Source organism: Limulus polyphemus, unplaced genomic scaffold, assembly GCF_000517525.1.
Source record: "Limulus polyphemus unplaced genomic scaffold, Limulus_polyphemus-2.1.2 Scaffold197, whole genome shotgun sequence".
NCBI lineage: Eukaryota > Metazoa > Arthropoda > Merostomata > Xiphosura > Limulidae > Limulus > Limulus polyphemus.
The window spans coordinates 229,596-244,426 of NW_013665807.1; the positions used below are offsets into that span (position 1 = coordinate 229,596).

At 36.7% G+C, this 14,831-nt stretch overlaps 1 protein-coding gene across 1 annotated transcript in view; it reads left to right on the forward strand.

Moving 5' to 3' along the window:
- The first annotated feature begins 679 nt into the window (after positions 1-679).
- Positions 680-14,831, forward strand: part of LOC106478290 (cytochrome c oxidase subunit 3-like) — a 59,383-nt gene continuing 45,231 nt past the window's right edge. Inside the window, 1 exon segment of the mRNA XM_022381877.1 lies at positions 680-1,019. Within this exon segment, the coding sequence (XP_022237585.1) occupies positions 680-1,019 (340 nt within the window).

A 14,831-nucleotide genomic window follows, 5' to 3' on the forward strand; every position in this document is an offset into this window, starting at 1 on the left:
GCCAGAGCAGATAGACTTAGCTGTGGTATCAGCAAGAGTCATAGAGCTCACAGAGTCACCGGATTTCAAACCATCTATACAAACAGGAACAGAAGAATGATTCAAAAGATGTTTGGCAAAGATAAGACAGTACTTCCAATCGGGAGAATCTGCCTTCCTCAGATGGCTCAAAGAAAGGTAACAGGTGGGAATGGTAATGAGCTATGGTATGGGCTGATCATTGAACTCAATAACATCATCTAATGACAGACCCAATTCAGCGACCTGTTCCTGGATACAAAGGCCAAAAGGAGGAAGAGCAGATCATCTATTCTGAAAGAACCTAGCTCCCTGAGGATGAAAAATATAATCCCAGGTGGGATTTTGTGGTAAGGATCAAAATTTCATAGCATATTGCAAAGAAAGTTGCAAACATTGGAGGTGAAGAGGATCTTTATGAGACTTGGTGTACAGACTCTGGACTGGTGAAGTGCAGAAAGTCTCTGTGCAGAGCCGAAGCCCGAGATGGTGAATGGAGTCTAACATCTTCAAGACAGAGGCCCTGGTATAACTATCGAATGATATATCTTCAGCATAGAACATCAATCCACTCCTCAAGTGGTGGAAGAGATGACACAGAGGATGTTCAGTGACTTTGTAGTGTCAAACTGAAAAGCAAACTTAAGTTTCACCAGTGTAAATGGGCGATTATAGTCATAGAGATGATCAGACTGAAAGGAAAGAAGGGAATGCTCTGCCCAAGATTGATGACCAAGAAGTCAGGGGAAGAAACAGAAGTGCTGGAAAGATGAGAAAAGTACTTCCTGAGAGTGCCAACTTTCTGGCCACTGGAGAGCTAGATAGAAAAGGGATGGAAAGCATATTTCCCATTGACCTTCCAAATCTTGTCCCAGATAACTTTGGAACTGATTGTAGAAGAGATGCTGATTATGAACTTAATCCAAGATTCCTTCTGGCTTTGTTGTCTGACCTGCTGAGATTGACCATGGGCCTGCTGGAAAGCAATGCAGTTGGAAAGAGTGAGATACCTGCCAAAGTTAAACCAGACCCGTTTTTAAGCCTTCAGTGCCTCTTAGCAGACAGGAGACCACCATGGACGATGATAGAACGAACAACTGCTTGAATGAGACAATCAGTTACTGCCTCCACACAGTCATTAATAGACAGAAGACTTACGACAGCAGTATCTAGTTCTGAGAGAATGGTGAAGGAGAACCAGTCAGGCTGATCCAATTTACACCATGGCACTCGCTTTGGGTAACATCGACCACGCCAACCATCCTCAAAATGATGGGAAATCACTGCACTATTTTTCCTGTCAACCTTCCAAGAAAAATGATAAAAAAGTGAAGGTGAACAGATAGAGAGATCAATACCAGTAAAGGACTGACTAGGTGCATGAATGAGTATTGGAGAGAGACAAGTTGTGATCTGAAGCATACACTTCACAGAATGGCTCCTACCATCAATATCAGCACCACTACAAAGGGGATTGTTTCCATTAAAGTTTCTGAAAATGAAAAAGGGAGATGGTACCTGTTTTATTAGAGCATCTAAATATTATTCATCATAAGTCTCTCCCAGAGATATGTAGAGAGAACAAAGAGTGATGGTACGACCCATGGAGATATAGATAGCTACAGCCTCTAAGGTTCTATTGTGTGGCTCAGAGAGGGTGGGTACATGCTGATCCATAGACTTGTCTATCATACAACCTATCATTGTTTTATCAAGAAAACTGTCCAAAGTCGATAGTAACAGGAAGTCTCAGTAATGTTTCCTGTAAGGAGAGACACATAGGATGATAGGAAAGGATCAAGGATCAATAAGAATGGAAACCTCGACAGTTCTACTTTATCAAAGTGGACATTTATCTTTAGGTGGAGGTGAACTGGGCAGAGAACCCTTCTGTTTGTGACCTTTAGTAGATAAAGGTCTGTCAACCTCCATGGAACCTGCCCTGGGTCGATTGGGCAGATCTCTGTCAGAGAAGGAGATTCCAGGACTGAGGGCAAAAATTAATAATGGTGATACACCTTGGTGCCAAAGGAGATGAACCCGAGCAGTCAGTGGAAGCAATGAAAGCAAGACAGAAGTATATGTAGACTTGTCAACTCTAGCATCCACAGAGGGCAAAACATTATTTACATGATGAGAGAAGGACTCTGATGGAAGCACAGAGAGATCTGTCTGCAATTCCGCTATAGCAGTGGAACAGAGACAGCAGAATATGTTCCAGATGGAATAGGGGACAACAATTTCAGAGCCTTTTGATTAGAAATGCTTTTAACAGTTCTTAAATGCTGTACCTCCTTTTCCTGTACCTACTTTTGGCAATACCGAAAGTAAAAGGGATGGGAACCACCACAATTAAGGCAGTGAAGGTCCAGGTGACACTCGTAAACATTATGGTCTTTGCCTTCACAATGAGACATGTCAAAGAATGCCTTAGAATGTCTGATCTGCTGAAACTGGAAACACCTGAGAGGGTTAGGAATATAAGGCCCTAACTTACAGTTTAGATAACATGCATTGATAGTAGCAGGCAGAAGTGGTGATGTAAGCATTAATACAATAACGTTGGTAGGCAGAATAATTCATTTTTTATGATTGGAGATATGTCACACTGCAGAAACTCCTTGGCTGGTGAAATCAGCAAGTATCTCCAACTCAGGGATGTTTCTCAAATCCCTCTCAATGATAACTCCTCAGGAGGAATTCAAAGTAGCATGGGGAGTAACCCCAATGGGTATATTCCCAATGACCTTTGACCACAGGAGGAGTTTGATGTGTATCAATGTAGATATTTTCACCAACATTTCTCAGAACGTAGCTTCTTAACTGACCTGGAGAACCAGCATTCATAAAGAATGTAGGATGAAAAAAATCAGGTACAGGTGCAGAATGGGATGAAGACTGTTGTTCAGAGTCTTCCAATTGTGGTTGCTATCCAATCAATGAGAGTTTTTGGGGTCAGTGGGTGTAGGATCCATGAAAAGGGAAACATTTCAGTGTCCATTGACCCCACCTACCATGGAATCCTGCAAGGGAATGCAATAAAATGTAAAAGCCGAGCATTGTAGAGACGCCAGAGTTTCATGGACACTACCTAAACATCAGTATGAGAAACAATGTCCACAATACTATTGAGAATGTCCAAAACTGGTACTTGGTTGACCCTGGGTGAACCACCCCAACAGGAATTAAAGGTTAAATTGGTGTTTTAAAGTACCACTGTCATAAACTGGCCTATCAATGACGCCCCTGAACCACTAGGACCCTCCCACCTCTTTAACAGGTTGACATGCATGACAAACACATGAGTGGATGTTTAGATCCCAGAGGAGGTAAACTGAAAATACAGAACCTTCCCTGGGAGATCCGTTCACCATGTACAAAAATCCAATTTGAGGGGGTAGGGATAATGCAACAATTAAACAAAAATGTATCACAGTCAACAATATAGATTACTTGTGTCTCAGAGTATATATAGATTTCACTAAGAAAAGATCACTCTTAACAAAATTATAATATACATTACATTTTAATTTCCACGAGTTCTATAATGGCATATAAACAATCACAACATACCTTCGAGCTTTCCTTGCCAGTTAGATGAACTTTACACTGGTGAATAATAGTTTTGACTGTCCTTATTTAGCACGTTTGGTGATATGTGAGTGACTTAAAATAATGATGACTCCCCCCTTGTTTGTATAATAAAATCATTTATGATAATATCAGTAGAAAATGAATCAAAATATCTTATCTGAGATATGCAATAAAATCAAATTGCTTTCCAATAATTGCCTGTGATAACCATCTTATTTCTCATGGGAAACGTCTTCCGACCTCAGGGACTTGCATGATTTGGTGTTGATTTATCACTAAATTAGAAACCAAATAATAATATGTTAGCTTATTTAACATGCAAAATATAATACAATTTATAGGATTTGACAACAAAAACATCCTCATTTCTTCAAAAATCATGTGCTGACTTCAAGGACTTGCATATTAATTATAAAAATAATTTGAGATTAGATTTGATTATTACCTGCATATTAATCCTCTAATTAATAAGATTATTAATTAAATATTAAAATGTGAATATTAATTAGTTTAAGTTTACATATGCTTTACATATCAACTATCTAATTAACTAACTAACCTTTAATTAACTAAGCATTAACTGTATATCAGTTATTAATTTGCAAATCACTTACATATTAATCATCTAATTAATTAATTATCCTTTAATTAATAAAACGTTAATTATTTATTACTTATTAATTTGCATATTTATATATGCATATTAATTTTATATGATGTCATTACCTCCACCACTTTCCTCTACATAGTGATTTAAAACTACTCATATTACACAAGAACATCAATAATCTTGCAAGTAGAGATTAAATACTATCTGAGTAGATACTGCATTTATTTTTCAAAATTGGCAAATACTAACTATAAAGTTCAAAATGTTCAACCTTTAATTCTATCTACTGCTGGAATTAAATATGGAATGAAACATACTTCTTTGAATATGTGTGCCAGTATAACATTTTATGCTTATTAGAAGTTTGATTTTCGAAATAGGGTTATTCATATGTTATTTAAGTTGTTAATGTAATGAATGTGTTACTTTCAGGTTTATATAAGAGGGACTTGTTTCTCCAGTGTAGCTTTGGAAGCAAAACATTTCATTATAATTCTTATAATAGGTTTCTCTTGTAATAAAAAATCATTAAACTAGATTTAAACACAAATGATTTTGTTGCACTGTTGCATTTCGAAAGATTGAATATCTAATCTATAAAAAAAAAGAGGTAAGGGGTTTGACTGGTTTCTTTGTAAGACATATGGATAATCCATATTTCTTAATACCTTTTTAACTCCCTTGGATAACTTCTGACAAAAAAAATCTAGGTGCAGCTGATGTTTGCATTCCATTATTAATCATATTGGAGTAGGATCATGTTTAAAGAATATGCTGTTGTAGTATTAGTCAGAGTAGTCGTTGGTGTGAAGAACATTATGTGATTTGAACCTGGAAAAGTGTTAGGGATTTCAGAGATGGAAAGTTTAGCTATTCTATGGAGTAGCCATTGATTACATATACTGAATTTAACAAAAAGTGGATTTTGTGAGAGGAAGTGAAGATAAATAAAGTTATTTCTCTTTTTTGTTGAAAATACCTGTGGTTAAATTATCAAGCTGCTGATTGTTATCAGAATATTCGGGGGTAAATTTGCTAAAATATTAAGTGAATTTAGAAAATAAAAAAAACATGGTAAGAACCGTAAATAATTGTTCCAAAATCAAAAAATGTTTTTAACAAATTAGTAACAAGAAGGTGGGTAAAGTTGAGCTATGGTACACCATTGTTTCAATGCTTGTTGTGCAAGGGTGTGAAGAAAAGTGTCAGTAACAAACACTAGTAGTCCTGTATTTCTTATCATCATCTATTTTTTGTTAGTTGAGATAACCTTTGTATTGTTATTCTTGTGCAATCCAGTAAAGAAGAGAACAGCTGCTGTAGTTTTCACTAATATGGCTAATTCATTTGTCAACTCTCTCACTAATGATAATGGATGGATAAAGTTGTATTACATCATATTTAACCCTAATCTTAGGGAGGAAGTTTAAGTACTCGTTAGATGTGAAGGCACAAATTCTAATAACTGGAGTAGGATTCTTTCAAAATTCCATGACTTGTATATAAAATATATATTGGGTTTATAAGCTTTGGCCACACCCAAATGTGTATAAGCATTTTATAAGAATGATAAAGATAGTCTCATATTTAAATTTTTTTAATGTGGAGCTGGAGCTTAAAGGTAACGTATTTAGCAAGTTATAATTTTTTCATGCACATTGTACTAGTATAATGAGAGTGAAAACCCCTAAAAGTGACGTGATCGGTACAATGAAAGATGAAATCTTTGTTTTTAGTTACATCCTACTAACTTCAGTAACTCATTTATCATCATTAGGGCTATTACGTACAGCATTAGCTTAGCCTATATTTAGCTACAAGCATTAATGGATGAGTTCATATTTAAAAAAAAAACACCAGGAAACAGGGGAGGAAACTGTTACATAATTCACCATTGACTCGCTTCAAATGTGTGTATTAACAGTCTCAAACAAAAGCTCTTAATATTAATTGAATGTACTGCATAAACTCCTCCTAATGCAGGTCTAAATTTAATACTTGGATGGCTTTCCACATTAGAACCTTGTGCTCATTTTTGTTGGTTTTTCCATATGAAATAGGATAGTACTTTTGAATAAAATAATTGCAAATTCATCAGCAGATCTTAGTTCAAAAAAGGCAGTAAGTGTAGTTGTAGGTGGCTGTTCAATTCTTTGTAACACATTTTCATCATTAAATAATACTCTTTGACCATTTTCTAAGCGGACTTGTAAATGCACAACTGTTGGATGACGTTCATGTATTGAAAATTCAAATATTCTACAAATTGCTTCATTTGTACTTATATATGTTTTCAACTTGTATGTTGAAACTTCATCTCTGACATTATTATCCTGTTCAATACCAAAGACAACCATATCTGAATCCTTATTGACATATTTACAGACATATTTCATACTTTTAACTGAATTACATGATTCAACACTGATGCAACCATGGAACATTCTGGAGAGGTAAGTATTATAAGGTAAATCCACCTATTACCAATTTAAATTTCCTTCAAAAGAGTGCTAGGTCCTCCATCACCTGCTTTCTTCTCATATAAATTGGATATCCATCAATATCTGATTGTGTCTCTTTAAGGAAAGCCTTTGGAAATCTTTTGTTACATTTTCCTTTCTTCATGCATAGGGATTGTATGTGTAATGAATCCACATGGACAAGAAATCATATGCTTTTTCACAATTTCAAAGAAAATTGGATCTTCATTACAATTTGGCAGCTCTGCAGAAATGATATCAATTTCATTGGGTCGGGTTTTTTCTTTAAGCCAAATTAGTATGTGTGGATGTGGAAGTTCTCTTTTTTGCCATTCAGTAGTGTACATGTCACATTGTATGATACCAAATATTCCATGCTTTGTTAAAAGTTCCATAAGTTTAACAACATTAAATCCTGGCAGTTTTGAGGTTTTTGGTTACTTAGTAGTTCTCTTGTAATTTCCGTCCAAACTGGATTGCAGGTAAATGCTATAAACCGCTCACAGCATCCGTATCTCTTAACATAATGCATGCCATCTTGTGTGCATTCATACATATATCCTGGTTTCCTGTAAGACATGAAGATAAAATCACCAGCTGTCCAACATTTCTGGCATGTCCATCTTCTCGCTCAATTTCTTCTGATCATTTCTTACAAATAACAATATTTCTGATTCAATTGTTTGCATATATATCAACAGCATATTAATGAAAAAGATCCCTTGCTTTCAAAATAATCTTAAACTCATTTTCATACACATTAACCTGTATACATAGACATATTTTGCAGTAACTTCTTCGTTCACTATGAATTCTCCACTATAAGGATTTTTTGAGAAACCATCTTCTATTTTCTAAAACAGTAGGGGATATTTTAAACAATCAATGTCAACTACTCTTTTTAATCAGTTATCCCTTTTCTAAAGTACAACATCTCTCATTCTTTTCTTCCATACTCTTCTCAAACCATCAATATTGCCACTTTAACAAAATCTTCCAGTGGCACAGTGGTATGTCTGTCGACTTACAATGCTAGAATCCGGGTTTCGATACCCGTGGTTGGCAGACCACAGATAACCCATTATGTAGCTATGTGCTTAATTACAACCAACCAACTTCAACAAAAACTGGAGCATTAAATCGACACTCGTGTTTTCCTGAAGATTTTTTTTTCATCAGCATGAATAACAATTTTCAAATCTTCCGATGCAAGTTTTTCTATAGCCAATTTGAAGCTTTTAATGTAGGAATTGTGTAAGTGTAAAATTTCTTGCAAGACTAGAACTAAATTTGTTACAACTCGTGGCCCCTAGAGCTGGATTCCTGTACGTGGTGAGGGGACCTCCTAGGGAAGGTTCAGTATCTCAGGTTTATCTCCTCTGGGATCTGAGTATCCATCCACATGTTTGCCGTCTGTGGCATCCTGTGAAGAGGAGAAGAGGATCCTGGTGATTGAACGGTGTCATTGATGGGTCAGTTTATGTCAGTGGCACTTTAATATAATACTTTGGCCTTGAATTCCTGTAGATGAGTGGCCTTGGGATCTCTACCACAGAGTCAATCAGATGGTCCTGTTTGGCTATGGTCAACTAAGTACCAGTGTTAGACGTTCTCAACAATTGTTGTGGACATTGTGTATGATACTGATGTTTAGGTATCATGCCCAGAAAACACTGGCATCTCTAAAATCCTCTACTTTAGCATTCTAGCGTGTCTCCTTGTAGGACTCTATGGTAGGTGTAGTCAGTGGGCACTTATGTTTCTCTATTTTTTAAGGATCCTACATCCAGTTACCCTTCAAAAACAATACAAAACTCATTGACAAGAAAGCAGCCATGTTTGGAAGACTCTGAACAACAGTCACCACCCCAAGCTGCACTTGTACCTCGTTTTCTTCATCCTATATTCTTTATCTGACAAACCCTTAGTATCAACTGAAGTTCATTGCGTCAATTGTGGTGGATCCTCACTCTTACTTTCAATCTTGCTCTAAGTGATTGAAGAAAAAAAATGTTCAAAGCTTACATACTGTAAACAACATTTCTTATCTTGAGGCTTGGACATTGTTGTTCCATCTTGTTCCATTTTGATGCACTCCATTCTATTGTTACAGTGAGAGTGTAGACAGATCTTTCTGTGTCTCCAACAGAGCCTTCCTTTCATCATGTAAAGAGTTTCTTGCCCTCTGTGGATGCAAGAGTCTACTTTTTTCTCTGTCCCCACCATCACTCCCAGTGACTGCTCGGATCCATCTTCTTTGGCCCCAAGATGCAGGACCATTATTTGGTCATACCCTATGTCACTGGAGTCTCTTTATTCCGACAGAGATTTGCCAAATCGTCCTAGTGCAGGTTTCATGGAGGTCAACAGATCTCTTTCTACTAAAGACACATGTCGTGGTCACAAACAGAAGGGTTCCCTGCCCGGTTATTCTCCACCTAAATATAAATGGCCACTCTAATACCATAGAACTGTCGATGTTTCCATTCTAACTTGGATGACATTGAGGTCTTGGTCGATTCCTATCATCCTGTGTGTCTCTCCTTACAGAAAAAAATTCCTGAGACCTGCTGATACCGTCACCTTTTGACAGTTTTCGTTGTAAAAAATAGACAAGGTGATGGAGATGTGGCACTGCTGATTTACCAGCACATACCCACTTTGTCTGCACCAATCGATACATCCTTGGAAGCTATATCTATCCGTTACTTTTGTAGTGGTGCAAATATTGATGGGAGGGGTCGTTCTGTGGAGCATATGCTCTCATGTCACAACTTGTCTCTCTTCAATACTGAATCAGTTACCTATTTTCATGCACCCAGTCAGTCCTTTACTGGTATTGATCTCTCTATTAGTTCCCCTTCATTTTTGTCTAATTTTTCTTGGAAGGTTGACAGTGACCCACGGAGAAGTGATCATTTTCCCATCATTTTGGGAAAGATTGGCCATGGTCATCGAGTGCTGCAGTGGAAGTTGGAGTAAGCTGACTGTCTCTTCTTCACTGCTCTCTCAGAAGTCATGGAAGGCTCAGAAAGCCAGAGGGAATCTTGGATTAAGTTCACAGCCAGCATATCTTTTACAACCAGTTCCAAAGACATTTGGTATAAAATATGGAAGGACAACGGAGAGGGTTCTTCCCATTCCTTTTCCATCCTGCTCTCCAATGGTCAGGAAGTTGCTGATGTACAGAGCATCGCCAATGCTCTTGGAGAGTGCTTTCCCACCTTTCCAGCACCTCTGTCTTTTCACCCACCTTCTTGACCATCAACTTTCAGGCTGAGTTGTCACTTCTTTCCTTTCCAGCTGATTATCTCTGTGATTATATTTGCCCATTTACACTGGTGGAACTTAAGCTTGCTTTTCAGTATGGTAGTACATCAGTTGGACCCAATGATGTTCACTATGAAATTCTGTCCCATCTCGTTTTTACCTCTCCTGCTTTTCTTTGATTTGTTTTTAACTGGATCTGGTAGGAAAATGCTTTTTCAGATGCAGAGCCATTGTTCTTCCTTTCCCAAAGCCTGGGAAGGATCCCAAGATTACTTCTAATTATTGTTCAATTCCTTTGACTAGTTGTCTCTGTAAGGTCTTGGTTAATGCATGTCATGTTCGGTTTCTTCAATCAAACAACATCCTCTTATCCACACAATTTGGTTTTCTTCGACAGCACTCCATAGTGGACTACCTGATTCGTCTCGCAACCTCGATCATGGAAGTCTTCCTCAAGAGATTGCACCTTGTTTCAGTTTTCTTTGATCTTGAGAAGGCTTATGACACTATATGGAGGTTTGACATTTTGTGTGACCTCCACTCGTGGTAGTTATGTGGCCGGGTTACCTCATCTTCACTTCCACCATTTGTAACATTCTTTGCAATATGCTAACAAGTTTTGATCTTAACCAAAGCATCCCAATTCAGGCTGGATACGAAACTCAAAAGGGGAATGGCAGACCATCTATTCCAAAAGACTCAACCCCAGGTGGTCTGCCATTCCCCTTTTGAGTTTCGTATCCAGCCTGAATTGGTCTGTCACTGAATGACATTGCTGATTCCGTTGATCAGCCCATTCCACCATCCTCTCCACCGGTTACCTCTATTTCAGTCTTCCGAGGAACGTTTTCCGAACCATTCTTCTGTTCCTGTTTTCATGGATGGTTCGAAATCAGGTGAATATGTGGGCTCTGTCATGGTTTGTCGTGGCTCGATGGTTGCTCACCGGATCCCCTCTAGAGTTTACTGCCGTGTTGTATGCTGTTATTCTATCCTTGGATCACATAGAAGCTAACCAATACATTAACTGTACTATGTACACTGACTTTCTAAGCACTCTATTGGCTTTGGAATCGCTTAATGTTAGTTTAGAATTTTACAGAAAATATTCATTCATTAGTTAGCCAGGCCGCGTTTTTTCTTCACCTTGAGGCATGGTGGTGGGTTAAAATAGATACACGGCCTGGCTAACTAATGAATGAATACTTGCTGTAAAATTGTTATCAATGCTATATGTGTAGCTACCAGTTTGGCCGCAGATTTTGATTTCATTCTTTTGTGTCGCACATTCAATCCTCTCTTGCTTGCCCCCTTTTTTCACCCCTAATGTGTTTTTGATTAAATATTGTGACTTTTTGTCAATAGCCACCACAAACCACAGCAAGTAAGACAATGACACTCGATAATAATCAGCATTAGCTTTAGGATCGCAATCCTATTATTCGGAAGAGACCTCTACTTTATAGAACCAACCAGATACTTTAAAATATATGGTTGTAGTTTTCCTCTCTAAAACAGTGTTCAAAGTTTCCTTTAACAGTTTCTTTTCATCACCCCATGCAATCGGTACAGTCGTGTCAAGAATCATTATTTACGCTAATTGCTTAAGTGACGCTAAATGTTCTTTAATCAAGATAATTTCATAAAATTTAGCAAATTTGCGCTTAAAAGTTGGTAATGAATAATAACCGTCCACCCGTATGATTTATTTTGAAAACTTGTGATAGAAACTGCTAATCTCGTTTCCTTAGCCTAACCAATTCTTATGTATCTGCACGTGCTTTAACCTTATAGTTTTGCTGCTTTAAATCAACCGTCTTTAATCTGAATGACAAAAACTCAAAAACTGTTCACCTTTACTCTTAGGTGAAGCTGTAGTAAAATTTTCAGACCGATAGTTCACGAGACATTTTGCGTAAGTGTTCGCAAAATTTGTGGTCGAAATTGAGCGGTTTTGGTTGAATAACTTTGTACATATGGCTTATATTCAGACCATATTTGACACCTAATTGTAGATTGTAAAGGTATATCAATGTACCAAATGTGGAAAAAAAATCCATTGTTCTCTCAAATAAAGTTTCCGTGCTTTCGGTGAGAAGAAAAAAAAATACATAAAAAGTAAGAAATTCAATAAAAATTGGAGATGTTATATATCGTGTATTTCTTAATTGATTGCAGCGACATTTGGTATGTGAAGTAATTGTCCAGTAGAGCATATCCACTAAAATATCTGATAGTTTGGATTACCGCAGTCTGAGCTACCGAAAGTGGAAAATTGCTAATTTTTTTTACTCCTGTTTATTACACACAGTTTGTCCTGCAAGTTGTTTCGACCGCACGACACACTACCGTTTGTTTTGATGGTTTTTTACTTGCACTTTTTTAAGACACATAATTAAATCTAGACATAATCACATGTCGAAACACGTTGAGAAATCCTACGATGATTTCATCATGCTATTGAATTAAACCGTTTATAGAAACACCATCCGCCCTAGCAGCACTAGTTTTAGTAGCACAATATGCCAAGTGATACCATACGCCTATACGAACACAATTCACCCATAAAAACTTAGTAGCATTGTCCGCCTATAAGGACCCTAGTTAACTCATGTAATACAATTAAATATACGAAAGTCGAGACGAATTAAAATCTGTATGCAATCCTACAGAAGTTTAGTAACACTGTTCGCCAAAGAACCACCTTAGGTTTTTATAAAACACACATTGTCCGTCTAGTAACACCATCCACTTATATAACCTGAGTAAGAGCGTTTACATTTGTAAAACGTATGTAATATATAAGTGAAAACTATAAAGTTGATAAGTTTAAAATAGCAGACTTAATGTCTTCGATTATAAAGAGAAACTGTAATTTTGATAAACAACTCTGTAGTACTGACAATCCCTGTAGAGTGTCACAGCACAAACAACCATTGTGCAGCATTGCACTTAATAAAAAAAGAAACAAGCTAACTAAATCCAACAATTAATCAAGGACAACGTAACTTTTAAAGATTTGTTTTCTCAAACTATGTTCATTAAGACAGGTAAGTATAAGTTGATTTCGTAATAATACTTGATATCCCTTATTAGAGTGAAAGACAGAATAATGTTATTTAAAAAGATATCATTAATAAACATTTAAACATATACGTGATTTAAAAATAATAATTTACATCCAAACTTACATTTCATTGAATTGGTATAGCTGTGAGATATCGTATTTTTTATTTTAAACCTGAATAACACTGGCTTATGCGACACTCCGGCGAAATTGCCAAGTCAAACACCACCAAGACTAATATACAGTCATCAGTAATTTAGAACAACTGAACAGAAGGAGTGCAACTAGCAGCACCCTTTGTCTACACAGCTACTCTTAACCGAATAGCGGAGTGTGTTCAGCAGCATATTATGGGCTCGATCCTTGATCTGTGACTCGGCAAGCTTACCATTAGGCTAAGGTTTGTTTGAACATTTACTATAAACATGAATCTCAAACATACCTGATATTTGTATGCCTATTTCTTTGTAAGTTTTGGGTGTTCAAACTTAAAGTTTGTAATAATACATCATTTTGTCTTCTGTATGAATTATTTCTGTTTAAATCGCTTCCATTAAAGTTAGGTTACTTATTTTTATTTTATGAGTTATCTTTATCATGGTGAATTTTCCAGTGTTAATAATATTAACGTTTTTATGTTCTGCTTAGGCGTATGGACAATATACATTTTATTTATATTTACTATATATCTGAATCTTCTATATTAGTCCTTTGTTAGTTTATATATATATATATATCTTCAATTTTCTCACAGCATCTGTAACTGAGAAGACGGTCTGTTTGTTGCCTTCCACCACCCATCATGGCCATCTTGGTTGTTAGTTTTCTGTATTATGGTTGGAACGTGCTTCCATCTGTTAACTGGTATATGAAACAAACTCAAAATCTTTTTCTTTGTAGTTAGATCGTTAAATATCAGCATTTTCTTTTCGTTCAATCCGACATAACCAAAGCACAGTATGCCTATAAACTCAATGGCGAGACTGTTTGTTCCAATAACTTAATCTCCGTTTTTTATAAGTTAACTTATTTTGTTAATTACGAACTTGGATGGTAACTACATGTCCGAGTATTGGAATTCAATCAGCTTTCTTTACCTTACATGATAATAGCTTCTGAAGATATATTAAAGCGTAATCTAATTAAAAACAGCTTAGGTGTGGCTAAAAAAAGGATTGGGTGTGCATCTTAAATGAAATCGTAATTGGGGGCCAAACTAGTAGCTACATTTATAACATTGATAAGAATATTACAGCAAATATTTATTCATTAGTTAGCCAGGCCGCGTTTTTCTTCACCTTGTGGCATAGTGGTGGGTAAAACAAAATACACGGCCTGGCTAACTAATGAATGAATACTTGCTGTAAAATTGTTATCAATGCTATAAGTGTAGCTACCAGTTCTGCCGCCATTTTTTATTTTTTATTCCTTTTTGTCGCACGTTCAATCCTTTCTTGGCTGCCCCCCCCCCTTTTGTCCACACTTAAGGTGTTTTTGATTACTTTATCTTGACTTTTTGTCAGTAGACACCAACAAACCACAGTAAGTAAGAAAATGACACTCGATAATAATCAGCATTAGCTTTAGGATCGCAACCCTATTATTCGGAAGAGACCTTTATTTTACAGAACCAACCAGATTCGTTAAAACATACGGTGTTATTTTTTCCTCTCTAAAACAGTGTCAATAACTTCCTTTATAGCAACGCCATAGAAACTAGATTGTTTGTTGTTTGTTTTGGAATTTCGCGCAAAGCTACACGAGGGCTATCTGCGCTAGCCGTCCCTAATTT